The 15,330-nt window shown below is 38.6% G+C and overlaps 1 protein-coding gene across 2 annotated transcripts in view; it reads right to left on the minus strand.

The window, feature by feature from the left end:
- Positions 1-14,913, minus strand: part of RBL1 (RB transcriptional corepressor like 1) — a 60,829-nt gene extending 45,916 nt beyond the window's left edge. The window contains exons 1-9 of one of the 2 annotated variants that reach the window (XM_043478662.1): positions 14,561-14,913; positions 11,444-11,577; positions 4,719-4,919; positions 4,404-4,468; positions 4,174-4,302; positions 3,902-4,062; positions 1,970-2,019; positions 1,181-1,367; positions 38-204 (exon numbers count right to left, since the gene is read on the minus strand). In XM_043478662.1, the coding sequence (XP_043334597.1) occupies positions 38-204; positions 1,181-1,367; positions 1,970-2,019; positions 3,902-4,062; positions 4,174-4,302; positions 4,404-4,468; positions 4,719-4,919; positions 11,444-11,577; positions 14,561-14,716 (1,250 nt within the window). In that variant the 5' untranslated portion in view covers positions 14,717-14,913. Of the gene's footprint in view, positions 1-37; positions 205-376; positions 381-1,180; positions 1,368-1,969; positions 2,020-3,901; positions 4,063-4,173; positions 4,303-4,403; positions 4,469-4,718; positions 4,920-11,443; positions 11,578-14,560 lie in introns of those variants that run through there. The other variant, XM_043478663.1, reaches the window with a different exon arrangement.
- Between the last annotated feature and the right edge of the window lie 417 nt (positions 14,914-15,330).

The following is a 15,330-nucleotide window of genomic DNA, read 5'->3' on the forward strand; positions in this document are numbered from 1 at the left end:
GATTGGAAAACTTGGAAAAAAATAGTATCATACTCACTCAAAAATATTTATAAGTTGTTCACTTGGTGCATTTTTCAATCCAGCTACAATACTCTGTAATCGGCTCACACTTTGCGTGGCTGAAGCAACAGGAGTAATGACTGCTTCTTTTTCTCTTAAATATCGCCGTCCTGTCAGTGGGGTAGAAGGCGCAAATGATGTTTTCTGACAGAAAAGAAAAATATATGACATTAAACATTACTAAATTACATGTTTAATTTAGTACAGATATCATCCTCTCTATTCATGTTCAGGAGGTTACTTTTTCCCCCTCTTCTGGTTACCTAGCACATTTTTAGCAATATTATGCTAATAACATCCTATCTCTGAATAACACTTTTTCACAGTGCTTTCGATCTACAATCTCATTTTATCTTAACATTCATTTGAAATATAACATGCACATTTTCATTTTACATGCGAGGAAACAGCTGACAAAGGTAATGGAAATGCTGGGACTAAAACTTAGGTTTCTATGAATTTTCTAGCAGATCTTATACTCCATCTCACCTAACACATAAACAGAGAATTAAGCCTTGGCTATTAACAATCAAATCCAGAGTAATATGGCTGATGTTTGAGAAAAGCACATGGTTGCTCATGGTAGGAAAGCAAATTTTAAAGCAAGAAAACAGCAGCTAAAGTGATACAAAGGAAAAAACAGGAAAAAAGTATGTCTTCACATGGAAAGACATAGTCTACTGAAAATCCAGGCATTCTGGGATAATATCCAAATATGAAAAATAGCAAGAAATGAGGTAAAAATACTATATGCTTTAGTTTTGAAAATTATTCTTTAATGTTTTCATGGGAAATATGAATTAGTAGAAGAAATTCAAGATTTAACTTGAAAGATGCTTCTGCTGTTGGGATTCCCTTGTGGCTCAGCTGTAAAGAATCCACCTGCAATGCAGGAGACCTGGGTGCGACCTCTGGGTTGGGAAGATCCCCTTGAGAAGGGGAAGGCTACCCACTCCAGTATTCTGGCCTAGAGAATTCCGTGGACTGTATAGTCCATGGGTTTGCAAAAAGTCAGACACGGCTGAGCATCTTTCACTTTCTTCACTCTTCTGCTGTTAGCAGAAACACACACACACAGAAAAAGATCATTCAAGACTGAGGCCAGGCGAGGTTATATTACTTTTTCAAAGTGATGTTGAAGGTTACACTCCACATTAGCCTGTGCTGTCAGTTTCCCTAATGGGCCGTCACCAGGGAACTTCCGAGGGGTTCCAATTTCCTCTTCTGCATCTGCTCCCAAAAAGATCCTCTCATCAAAGTCACCAACAGTTAAAACATATTCTTCGTATTCCTTGTTCACTGCTTTGCTGAAAAGAGAATTCTTTTAAGCTCCTAGGATACAACTAAGTTACACAATGGATTTATCTTGAAGATAGATTTTGACTCCATAGCATAGAAAAGCTCATGACTTTCTAGCTTTTATTAACTCTGCCCATCTAACAATATCTGAGGTTTCTCTCTGATCATGGACATTCTTCACGTTCACATATATGGCAATAAATTACTTTGCAAGGTGACTGAAAAGAATCTGTACTTAATCTGAAAACTAGTTGAACCTAATTAAGTCCTAATCATTGAGGAAACAATTGTGTGTGGCCTTGAAATATAAGTACATTCTGAATTTGCCAATATTTGATTAGTGAAAGAATGTAAACTCAAATACAGAAGTCATTGGGTCTGTTCATGAGTTTCTCAGGAGAGCAGATATTTTTAAGTGCCAATGGTTTCTGAAAATAAATTTAAGACTACAAGGCTTAGCAATAATACTCACTGAATGCCACCAATGCAGAAGAAACCTGAATTTGAATTTGGAGCTGTTAACTTGATATAACATATCACTTAACCAACTGCAACAAATCATTATTGACAGTATATGATATGCCTGATACTTTTAGTGCTAGATAATTACCTATTATCAGCAAAACTGGAAAGGTCCAGAAGGCATTCGCCCTTTAAAATCTGGGAAGAAAAAGTCATTGTGACATTATGTAAGTAAGCATATTAATGTACACACAAGGACATTACATTTATCTAAATTAACACACACAAACACAAAACAGAATTATTTTTTTTTTCAGACCAGTAACTCCTATTTAGTATGCAAATAAAATATTAAAAAACCTTTAACGTCAAGATTTCAAAATACTTTGAAGTTAGTCTATCCATAGCAGTGGTTTCCAAATTTTAGTGACCTAACAATCATGTAGGGGAACTTGTTAAAAAGGCAGACTTGACAGACCTCAAAGCCTAAACTAAGGCAGTAGTTTTAACAAATTCCCCAAATGATTCTGATGAAAGCTGTCCAATTTTAAAGACTGTCTATAAAGAATGGAAACTAACAGTTATTGAATGATGGTATGTGTCAGACAAGCAAAAGATTTGAAAGGAATATAGCTACTGTTACTGGTGAGAAGAAGGAAATGGCAACCCACTCCAGTATTCTTGCCTGGAGAACCCCTATGGACAGAAGAGCCTGGCAGGCTACATGGGGTCACAAAGAGTCAGACACGACAGAGTGGCTAACAACTGGTGAGAAAGGAAAATTACACTGTTATTAATATTGTCTGTGTATCCACACTATTCTTAGATTATCAAACATCAGGGATTGTAAACTCAAATGCTTTCAGGGGTCAGGGTTCAACATACATAAATGAAGAGGGCAGAAAGCACACTTCCTTGTCCTAAGAGGTAGTCGTTATTGAGCTTGACAGTCGTTACCTATGTAGTTACCAATATTGCCAATTCTGATTTTTTTAAAATTTTCACATAAAAGATAATTTATGAGTAAGCTAAAAATTGAACAAAATAAAAATGAAAACACCCTAAACAGGCCAAAAAACTGTCTGTGGCCCATGGGCAAGAGAACCACTGTTCAAACCAGGATACTTCTGGAGTGAAAAAAAGAAGACATTCTAGTAACTATGCCAAACCAACAGCCAAAATCCAGATAACCCAGGCAAACCAAGATGTATGGTCACCATACCCAGACGCCACTAGTGCACTGCTTCTACAAAGCACAATAGACAAAATCCTTCAGTTCCTTTAAAGTTTACTTTGCTGGAGATTAAAATTTTAGAAAGAGATATTTTGAGTATACACACACACATACACAGAAATATATATATTGTATATGTACACATAAATATTTATTTATTGAAAGATAAGACTAGATACAAAAGTATACATAAGAGAAGAACCCAGTTAGTGATGACCTAATCCTTATTCCTTTCTTTTTTTTTTTAAACCAAAGAGAAAATTCAAGTTCTACCTGGATTAAATGGCTCAATGTTGGGGAAATAAACTGAGACCCAAAAGAAAAAGTCAATTTATGAATACAGAAACAGCAAGGAAAATTATTGAGAAAAAAATCTAGAATGCATGTAGGTAGCCCATAAGTAACTATAAACCTGTAAGGGACTCTCTGCTCTACTCATATGGAATTAAAGCTACAGCTGTTATATATCATCCTACTTTTAGTAAATAGCAAATTGTGTAAACAGTATTCAAATTATGGCAATAAACTAGCTTACTCTGACCTCCTAGTTTTCCTTAGGCTTACTCTGATGTTTGTCCTTCATTAATTCTCTATCAGAACCTCCTACAGATGCCTCTGGCTGTGCATTTAGTTAACAGGACATATGGTTGATCACATTCTTCCAAAGCTCACTTTTGCACATCATAGAAAATCACAGGCCAGGACTGCATCACAGCAGAGACTGAAACCTGGGAACTTGAGCCCGAGGACTATAACGTTAAGAACTTGCTTAAAATACTGGTTTTCTCCTGAAGGCTGCTACTGCTGACCCACAGGAGCTGAATCATTTAAATGTAAGTATAGTACCTTCCTATCAAAGAGTTTTGAAATATATGGCTTAAAGTAATGCTCCTTTATTCCTTTGGCTTCTACCAGAAGTCCGTCATGCAGTTCACACAGTACAGGAATGATGCAGGGAGGTTCTTCAGAAGCCCGAAAGTCAGCAGTTTGGAAATTAGATGGTAAACCTAGTTTGACAGGGTATAAGAAACAATGGATGGAAAAAAGAATATGTTCGACTTTTAATACTCTTTTTCTAAAAATTGATTATCAGTTTTCAAAAATAAGTAAGGTCTTACCTTTAAATGACGGATTTAGCAACTCTCGTCTATTTGGGCACATAATGGCATTGGCAAAAATCAGATCCAAGCAGCACAGAAGTAAATGATAAGAGTTTACTAAATCATCTCCAATCATACGAAAATTACCTTTACAAGAAAAAAGAGACATAAAACCCAGGAACCTTCCATGTCAAATAGCACCGAGTTCCCACAACAGAAATATAAAACAACTGAAAGTGTCACCTTACCCTTAGTATAAACAAACAGTGTCCAGCAGAAATTAAAGAGCTCTTTAACACTGCAAGGAATCCTCCTAAAAAAGGGGTGGGGGGAATGTACTTTTTATCTAACTTACTAAAATCATTCCACATTTGTCACTTAAAAATTGAAACAGCAAATACAGCAAGTAGTAAAGTCAAATTACATATAAAATCCTATTCACAAAGGACAGACAACCATGGTTTATTAAATGGGGTTAAAAAGTTGACTTTTAAAATGCAAATGCCCTTAATAAGTTTGTATCATAATTTCTATTTCAATTATACGAGGATAAAGTGTCTCACCTCTGCTTCCTGCTTCGTGGTAACTTTGGTGGCTCTTCATATGGATTTTGAAATATATCTAAAAAAATTGGCTCAAATTTTTTGAAAATTACAGTAGACACCTCAAAATTTCTTTCTAGCCTTTCTATACGTTCACGAAACTCTTGTGGCAGGTTTGACATGTCCATCCATTTCTTCATTTTACTAAAAAACTGTATTAAACTAAACAAACAGAAAAAAGCAAATTTAAAATGAATCCATATAATGGTAGGAAAAGGAGACACTCTACTTATACCTAAGAATCTTTATTAAAATTCTTGAAAAAAAAAAAAAAATTCTTGAATTTATTTTTTAAAAAAAGAGAGACAAAAAAACACCATTTCAAGTGCTATGAAATTACTTTGGTTCCCAGAACCACTGTGAAAACGTAAACTCTGAATTAACAGTCAATACATAAAATATCTTTGACTATGCAGGTAGTACCTATCTACTTCTTTTATTCCCTGTAGTACCTAGACAATACTCAGCATATAAATTACAAAGTAAATGTTAGTCAACAGACTGATGAGTTCACAAAACTAGTTTGAGGAAAGACAGCCTGTCTCAATATTAGATTCTGGAAGTTGATCACAAAGCACCAGACTGTTACAGGGCAGGAATAAAATTCAAGTGTTTGTGTTACAACACGTGGTTCTACCATCAAATATCAATATATACCTAAAAAGGTAGAACATTTCTAGAAAAATCACTTAATGGACTATGGCTCTACATTTCTGGCTTATCCAATTATAAATGCATTTTTTTATGTTCCCATGTTAGTATGGTCTTGGACTGAAATTTTGTAGTGTTAAAGTTCATTTAAGTGTCTAGTGATATTACAGAATAATGCATGTAATTTTTTTTTAAAAGGTGGTGGAAGAAATCATCAGATAATTGTCTGTAGAAGTTCAAACTGCAGACATGCTGACTGAAATCTAAGAATTTGAGTCTTTTTTAAAAGATTCTTATCAAGAGCAGCAAAAAAAGAAAAAAAGCTAGATTACTAAAATTTTTTTGGCTGACAAAATTATAGTCTCTTATAGAGGACTTTGTTGGAGACAGGGATGCTCAGCATGTGAAATTCTATCCTTTCCTTTGTCTGAGGATTTCCTACTAGAATGGTCAGCTGCATTGGAACTTAGGGTGAAGGCAAAAAACCTGAGGCCCTTAATCAGATATATCTGTTTGGTTTTTGAATCTGGAGGTGATGGCACAGAAATGAGGAAGCGGTAAATTCTTACAGAGCTCAACAGCAGCTCCTAGGGACAAAAACACTGCCAACATCCAGGGACAGCACTGCTGGCCATGCAAGCTGTGTACCTAAGAGATGGTTTCTGTGATATGCTTTTTGCTTATGTAGCCAGCCTCTCTTTCTCCTGGTCATTTTCTAATTTCTCAAGTTATCCTAAAGACTTTGTCAGCTATCCAATATTCTTTCAATACATATTTTTTTCTCCTGAAGAGAGCCAAAGTTGGTAGCTGCTATCTGTTTTTTTTGTTTTTTTTTTTTTAAATAAAAAGTTTTATTGGAGAAAAATAGAACCACCACGTACACCGGGAAAAGAGCACAAAAATTTAACTGATACAGAACTGAAAGTCACAACTACCCAATGTTGTTTGCGATTACTTTTCAATTTCTTAAACGGCTTCCATCAATTTTTTAAATAGCCTTGCCAATTTTCAGCTGAAATAGAATCAAGTTTTCAAAAAATTAAGAGCCTCAGCGAAGGGACCAGCTTTTAAGATAACAAAGGTGACACCAAGAGTCTCCTAATAGGACCAATTCTACCGAAAAATTCCTGAAGCACATAACTACTGAGGTTGGTAGAACAGTAGCTCAGAGACCATCAGGGATTAGTGAGAACACTGACTCAGACGGTCCAGTATGCAGAGAGGGCAAACAAAAAAGCTGCATTTCCCTGTCAGATGAGTTCACATAAGAAAACCAAGGAGGTGCTAAGAAAATACAGGCAATGGCTGCTCAAAATAATTACGAAGGCATTCTAAATACCACATATTATTAGACAACAGTGTGTAAAGTGATGCAATTAGAAAACAGGCAACTTAAAAAAATATGGTCACAGGTCTTTGAGAACTCAAGAAAACAATCAATAGCAAACACTAGAGCTGAAAGTCTTCTCAGCTGAGGGTTGAAAGTGAAAGTGAAAGTGAAGTCGCTCAGTCATATCCGACTCTTTGCGACCCCGTGGACTGTAGCCCACCAGGCTCCTCCGTCCATGGGATTCTCCAGGCAAGAATACTGGAGTGGGTTGCCATTTCTTTCTCCAGTTTTTTTTTTTTTAATAAATAAGAGCCGTGACTAATATGTTCTCATATAAATCCAATGTACATATTGCTATCCCAAAAATGGCTGTCTTAACCTGGAACAAAGTACATCAGAGTGTTTGAGAACAAACAAAAGAGCCTTATAGGACTGATATCACCTAAACTATGAATGTGATTTTTTTAAACTAAATTAAAACACAAAGTAAACTTAACAGATTTCAAGAGTTTTTGTTTCATTGAAAATCTATTACAAAGAATACAGTACTCCAAAAAGCATATGAAAGATGCTCAACATCATTAGCCATTAGGGAAATACAAATCAAAACCATGATGAGACAGCACTTCATGGGTACTTGACTATTTAAAAAAAAAGACAGGAAATTCCCTGGTAATCCAGTGGTTAAGAATCTGCTGCCAATGCAGGGAACACAGGTTTGACCCCTAATCTGGAAAGATCCCACATACTACGGGGCAACTAAGCCCATGCACAATTACTGAGCCTATGGTCTAGAGCCTGGGAGCCACAACTAATGAGCCCATACACTCGAGAGCCTGTGCTCCACAACAAAAGCCACTGCAACGAGAAGCCTGCATACCACAGTTAGAGAGTAGCCCCTGCTCACCTCAACTAGAGAAAGCTTGTGCAGCAACGAAGACCCAGCAGAACCATAAATAAATAAATACACAAATAAGTAAATCTTAAAAAAAAAGACAGATAATAAGTGCTGACAAGATGTGGATAAATTGGAATCTTCATAGAATGACTAGTATAGTCACTTTGAAAAACAGCTTGACAGCTCCTCAAAAGGTTAACCAGAGTTACCACATAACACAACAATTCTTATATATACATCTAAGAGAAATGAGAAATATGTCCACATAAAAAGTTGTACACATTCATAGCAACATTATTCATAAGAGTCCAAAGTGGAAACAACTCAAATGTCCATCAACCAAAAAATTAATAAAATGTTTATATCCATGCAATGGAAAATTATTCAGTCATAGAAAGGAATGAAATGCTGATACATGCTACAACATGGATGAACCTTAAAAACATTATGCTAAGTTAAAAGAAGCCAATCACAAACAAATATCATATACAGTATGATTCTACTTATAGGAAATGTCCAGAATAGGCAAAAAGACAGAAAATGGATTAGTGGTTGCCAGAGGAAGGGGATTTGGTGGGGGTATAACACGTGAATGCTAATGAGTATGAGGTTTCTTTTTTGGGGTGATGAAAATGTTCTAAAATTGTAGTCAGTATGTGAGTATATTAAAAACTGTTGAGCTATATACTTTAAATGGATATGTGGATTATATCTCAATAGGACTGTTAAAAAAAAATGCTACTCCAAAAAGGATACAGTGAAATGTGCTAGAAGTATTAGTAATTTACCTTTCTAAAGGCAACTTGGCAACATGAATATAAAGTCTTAAAAACACTCAATTCTTTCATTCAAAAATTGTTTTTTATAAGAATCTAAGGAGAAGCACAAGCTGGAAACAAGACTGTTGGGAGGAATATCAATAACCTCAGATATGCAGATGACACCACCCTTATGGCAGAAAGTGAAGAGGAACTAAAAAGCCTCTTGATGAAAGTGAAAGAGGAGAGTGAAAAAGTTGGCTTAAAGCTCAACATTCAGAAAACTAAGATCATGGCATCTGGTCCCATCACTTCATGGCAGATAGATGGGGAAACAGTGGAAGCAGTGTCAGACTTTATTTTTTTGGGCTCCAAAATCACTGCAGATGGTGATAGCAGCCATGAAATTAAAAGACGCTTACTCCTTGGAAGGAAAAGTTGTGACCAACCTCGATAGCATATTAAAACGCAGAGACATTACTTTGCCAACAAAGGTCTGTCTAATCAAGGCTATGGTTTTTCCAGTGGTCATGTATGGATGTGAGAGTTGGACCGTGAAGAAAGCTGAGCGCCGAAAAATTGATGCTTTTGAACTGTGGTGTTGGCGAAGACTCTTGAGAGTCGCTTGGACTGCAAGGAGAGCCAACCAGTCCATCCTAAAGGAGATCAGTCCTGGATGTTCATTGGAAGGACTGATGCTGAAGCTGAAACTGAAATACTTTGGCCACCTCATGCGAAGACTTGACTCATTGGAAAAGACCCTGATGCTGGGAGGGATTGGGGACAGGAGGAGAAGGGGACGACAGAGGATGAGATGGCTGGATGGCATCACCGACTCGATGGACATGAGTTTGGGTAAACTCTGGGAGTTGGTGATGGACAGGGAGGCCTGGCGTGCTGAGATTCATGGGGTCGCAAAGAGTCGGACACGACTAAGTGACTGAACTGAACTGAACTGAAGGAGAGAGTCAAAGATATAGGCAAAAATATTTATACAAAGATGGATATCGTGCTACCCTATGGCAGTTTTCTTTTCTTTTTTTAATAAGTAATGTACATAATTACAAAATTTCAAAGGTACTGAAGGATACATGATGGAAAGTATCTCTCCTTGTCCATCACCTCCCTCCCAGTTTTTTCCACTAAAGCAACCAACTTTGCCTTAGTGACTAATTATATTTTCCCCATCCAGGGACTGAACCTCGATCTCCTACACTGCAAGCAGATTCTTTACTGCTGAGCCAGAGAAAGTCACAATTATATTGTTACTAGTTTCTTATTTATCCTTGCAGAACGTTTTCAGGTATTTATGAACACATACCTACTTAAATACTTTTTCCCCACTCAAGTGAAACCATACTACCTACAACAGATATTCTATACTTCTCTTTTTTCCTATAATTTTGGAGATCATTTACTATCAGTTCACATGAACGTCCTTCCATAATGTTAAGAGCTGATTTTATTCCACTATATGGATGTGCCATAAATGTATCTAAACATTCCCTTTTATCCTTTAAACTTTTTATTTTGAAATAGCATCAAACTTACAGAAAAGTTGCAAGAATTGTATACAAGAACTTCTTTATTCACCAATATTCACCAATTTTGCATTTTGCATATTTGCTTTGTCATCCATCTCTCTTTATGTTATTTATGTGTATACAGATCTTCCTCGATTTACAAATGGGGTTATAGCATGTAACCTGTAACTTTACTGTAAGTTGAAAATATGGTAAGTTGAAAATGCATTTAATATACCTAAACCTACTGAACATCACAACTTAGCCTAGCCTACCTTAAACATGCTCGGATGCTTACGTTAGCCTACAGTTGGGTAAAATCATCTAACACAAAGTCTATTTTATTAAAAAAAAAAGTGTTCATATATATGGAATTTAGAAAGATGGTAACGACAACCCTATATGCAAAACAGAAAAAGAGACACAGAAGTACAGAACAGACTTTTGAACTCTGTGGGAGAAGATGAGGGTGGGATGTTGCGAAAGAACAGCATGTATATTATCTATGGTGAAACAGGTCACCAGCCCAGGTGGGATGTATGAGACAAGTGCTCGAGCCTGGTACACTGGGAAGACCCAGAGGAATCGGGTGGAGAGGGGGGTGGGAGGGGGGATTGGGATGGGGAATACATGTAAATCTATTGCTGGTTCGTGTCAATGTATGACAAAACCCACTGAAAAAATAAATTAATTAATTAATTAAAAAAAAAAAAAAGTGTTGACTATCTCACATAATTTAACTAATACTCTACTGAAAGTGAAAAACAGAATGGCTGTGAGACAGAATGGTTGACGTGGATAACTGCACTATAGTTATTTAAGGAAATACACACTGAAATATTTAGGGGGTAGAGGGCTATAATGGATGCTACTTAAATTGAAGTAGTTGAGGAAAATACATTATTTAAGGGAGAAAGATTAAATGATAAAGCAAAAGGAGTAAAATGTCACTAAAAGGTGAGTCTAGGTCAAGGGTGTATGGATGGTCTTTGTAATTTTCTTATTTTTGCAACTTTTCCCAAAGCTTCAAATTATTCTCAAACTTAAAATATTAATGAAAAAAATCTTGGATAAAAGGATTTAGTAACATTCCTGGCAGTCCAGAGGTTAAGACTTCATGCTTCCAATGCAGGGGGCACAGGTTCAATCCCTCATTGGGGAACTAAGATTCCACCTGCTGCATGGTGCAGCCAAAAAAAAAAACCACCAAAAACAAAACCTCTATGCCTGTAATGCCTGTGGTGATAGTTACACAACTCTATTAAAAATACCCCAAATAACTGAATTGTACAAGTAAGTAAATTATATGACTTATAAATTGTAACTCAATTAAAAAAAAAAAAGATTTAGAAAGGGGCCTTTGGTTGAAGTTAGAATTTGAGGAAGAAAGGCAGAGAAAGAATGTGAGAACTGGAAAAAAAATTTAGAATGGGATGAAGCTAAATGATTTAAAATGAAGAGAAATTAAATTCTAAAGTTAAATTTAGGACTTATAAAGTAATGTTTGAAAAATCAAAGTGCTTTACCTTAGTTTAGCTGAACGTAGTATTCTGGTAAGTGAAACGCAATTTCCTTCCATGATACCCTTTCCAACTGTGGGAATGATGCTTTTGCGGCAAGCAACATACAACGAACATGCCAACCAGTGTATAACTTCTCCCTGGCAAGCAAAAGATAAAACAGCAAAATGGATATATTTCGTTAGAACACTTGAATTTTAGACTCAAAAGAGATCTTAGGATTATCTGGTATAATTTTCATACTGTATTAACAGGCAGAGAAGTGAGGATATTTGCCCAAGGTCAGAAAGCTTAGTTGGTTGCAAAAATGGGTATAAAATTCCTTACTCTCAGTCCTGTGTAACACGGTAAATTGATATTAATCTAAAGATAGATCTCTCATCTATACCCCAATCTAATATTACTGAAAAAGTTCTCAATTTCGCAGCATTAGCTTTTCAATATTATAACACCAGTCATGGCCTTGATGATATGGAAGTTCCTTTCTATCATTTTGTTTCTTTTTGAATCAATTTGGCAGAGAAAAGGAAAGAACAGAGTAGAATGATGGCAAAAGAATCACACATATAAAAATTAATAGCTATCGTGTTCAACATAAAGGAGATTGTCAGTTTTGTGAGGTAGAAATTGGGGGAATTATTTACCCTAATCTTTAAAACAGTATAAGTATGGCTCTTTATCTTAGCAGATATTTCAATTTACAATGCTACAAAAAAGGTGACATTTGAAAATTCAACACTAACTCTGCTTTAGACTTGAGCTATTGAAGCTAGATTCACTTTATGACTTCACTGCTGAGCTTTACATGAAATTAAAAACTAGCCACAAATCTCATAGCATAACACAATACTGTAGTGCAGATCCTCTTTAAGACCAGACTCTAGCAGAATTAAAAATGACTAATAAAAAAAAATGACTAATAAAGATTTCCTGCAATAATCCAAAAGGGGTGAGCAGAAATGAGTAGCTACCAATAAATCTAAGACCCAGTGTTCCTGCCCTAAAGTAGTGAAAAGTCTTAATTGCTTGAGGCAGGTAAGCTTACGGTTGAATACTTTTAGAAGCCTTGATTAACGAATTGTTTGGGTATAACACCGAAGTATTATAGAGCTTTTGGATACAGGCTACTAGACGAAAACACTATTAATATAGAGAAACTTGAAGAACCAAAATTACTACTTTGACTTTTTTTCTAAAAATAAAAAGCACCTATAGTATTTAAATTAGTTCCTTGATTCTAGGGCTTCAAAATACAAAAACACTCTGACCTTATAAAACTCCAAGTGTAGAACTAGGAGGAAGAGATACTATTATCTATAATTGGTGAGATACATGTTTTAAGAATTGAAAATAAAGTGCTATGGGAGGATATAGTGTAGTGAGCAACTGATTTTGACTGGGGCAGGGGTCACAGAAGGGTTCACAGAGGGAGACAAAAGAGGTAAGTGGTGATAAATCACCAAAATGTACAGGTGAAGTGGGGTGGGTAATCAGGAGCTTGTCAGGTAGACTACAGGGGATAGGGACTGGGCAGAGAGATTCTTAGGAAGCAGCAGATACATGAAAATGCCTTTCACCAAAAACAAAGCCAACAAAGAAGAGGAAAATAAAACACTTTAGATAGAATAAACACAAAATCCTAATTCAACACAACTGTGAATTAAGTCAGACATTAAGATATCCTGATCAACTCTGCCTTTCAGCTCTTAAACTTTCCCTGGAGTGGGGAGTGAAGTTTCCAGGCAGAGGGACTGGCATGGAGAAAGTAGGCGCAAGCTAGGCATATTCAAGAATCTGAAAGAGGCGCCTAGTTTAATGCCTTCAACATAGCCTACACTCAGCAATGCGCATTCAATGAGAGACTAAATGAAGACTTGGGATGTCAGAAATGCTTTCTCTGACTTCTAAAAAGTGTGTTTTCAATCCAGAGGCTGTAAATTATAATCTCCCTTACTTTCTCCTCCCTTCCTCAGCTTTCCAGTCATGTCACCCAGAGATGCAGATGACTGTCCTTAATCCAGTCTATCCAGTCCTACCCTGGAGACATACAAGAGTCTCTCTTCTTCTCCCTCATATGCTGACACATACATACAGTCAACTCCAAATTTCCAACTCCTTTGAACTCAGCACTATTCTACTGGGTGATGAGTCAGAAGAACACTCTAAATCCAGCCCTCTTAGATCACAAAAACTTTTGATCATGAGGCCACTGGAGTAACTGCAAATATATTCCATCATAATTCTACCTCTATACTGGGCTTACGCTTGTTTGGGTTCCTGCGATGATTAGCAGAACGAGCCTGGGCAACACAACCCTCCTGGTCTTGATACCTGGACAACAGGATTCATACTCACTGCCCTGTCATGTCACAGAGCTGTTGTGAGGACTTAACCCAAGAATGGCTGGGGAAAATCTAATGATAGCTTACATTTATTTTGTTCAGAGGCAGACACTGTGTTTAGCGTCAAGACCATCTTATTATCCCCGTCTGAGCGAGGAAGAATCTGGGGCCCAGAGATAAGCCTTGTGTGCACAAATGGCTCTGATGAAATAGCTGTGCCGCGGCAGAAAAAGCAACCCACATTTCGGGCCGGCAGGGTAGAGAGGTTATGGTTCAGACTCAGTCTGGCTCCACCATTAACCGGACGACCTTGGGCTTAACCTCTTTGGGGTTCAGCTTCCTCATCTGTGTAATGGGGATCACAGAACATAGTCAAAGGGCTGTGGAGAGAACCAAGTAAGACTACACACCTAAAGTGCTGGGCAGCGGCGTCTTGGCACACAAGTCTTTTAAGCTTTTATCGTTATGGTATTTGTTTCTCAAAAGACTTAAGGGCAGTCCCAAGACGTCTGTGGCGCTGGTCTGAAGACCAGGGGACGACCCCTGAGTGGCGTGTGACCTTGGAAAAGCCACTCCTTTTCCGGACTTCGGTTTCCCGCCTCAAAATAAATGGAGAGATGGGATCTATACCCTCCCTTCCAGCTTCGCACTCCTCGGCGCCGGGCTGGGCAGAGACCCTTCCCGGTGGGGAAACTCCCACCGCCCCACAGGGTGGGGTAGGGGCGGGGCGGGGGTGGGGCCTGGCGAGCTCGGTCCTGCCGCCCCACCTGCCGCCGCTCACCTCTAGGCTGTAGTTGCCCCGGATGGCAGTGAAGTCGTCCAGGGCTTCGGCTGCGCTTCCCTCGTCCAGGTTCAGCTCCTGGCACAGGGCCTGCAGCGCTTCCCCGGCCGCGGCAACCACTGCCGCCCCCTCGGCGTGGGGATCGTCCTCGTCCATCCCCTCAGGCCCGGCGGGCGGCGCGGTCACAGCCCCCCGGCTCCTTTCTCCCTCCTGGGCGCGCTACCCACAACCACCCGCGCCAAAAGCGCGCGAAAATCGGGAGCTGCAGGACAACGTCTCTTCGATGGTCTGCATCCGCGTTTCTCCTCAAAAAAGTCCGTTTCTCCTCCAGGGCTCCCAGCCACCCCTCTCCGGATATGTGATAAGAAGACCTACTTCGGGGCCTAAAACACGTGGACTTGGCCCTTGGCGGGCAGCGGTGGACACAGCCGGCGGGGCAAATTGTAGCGGAGGGATCGGCAGCCGCACGCAGTGTCTGCCGGGAGTTGTAGTCTGTATCCAGCTTTGGCGCCAGCGGCGCATCCCTTTCTTGGTGGCTCTTTGGTTCAGGCAGGGCTACCAGTTGCGAGGTGGCCCCGTTCATCTTAAGGAGAAACGTCTTCTGCCCCGCCAACCCATGGGCCTCCCTGAGTTTGTCACTGCCCCAGGACTCCGATCACAGTTTGATCGAGACTTGCTGAGTTAGGAAATGGAGGAGGAAACTGAAAAAAGTGGTCCCACGGCATCAAGGGCGGGGGAGGGCCTCGTCGGAAACTCCTCAGAGTCTCCAG

Source organism: Cervus canadensis, chromosome 10 (assembly GCF_019320065.1).
Source record: "Cervus canadensis isolate Bull #8, Minnesota chromosome 10, ASM1932006v1, whole genome shotgun sequence".
Taxonomy (NCBI): domain Eukaryota; kingdom Metazoa; phylum Chordata; class Mammalia; order Artiodactyla; family Cervidae; genus Cervus; species Cervus canadensis.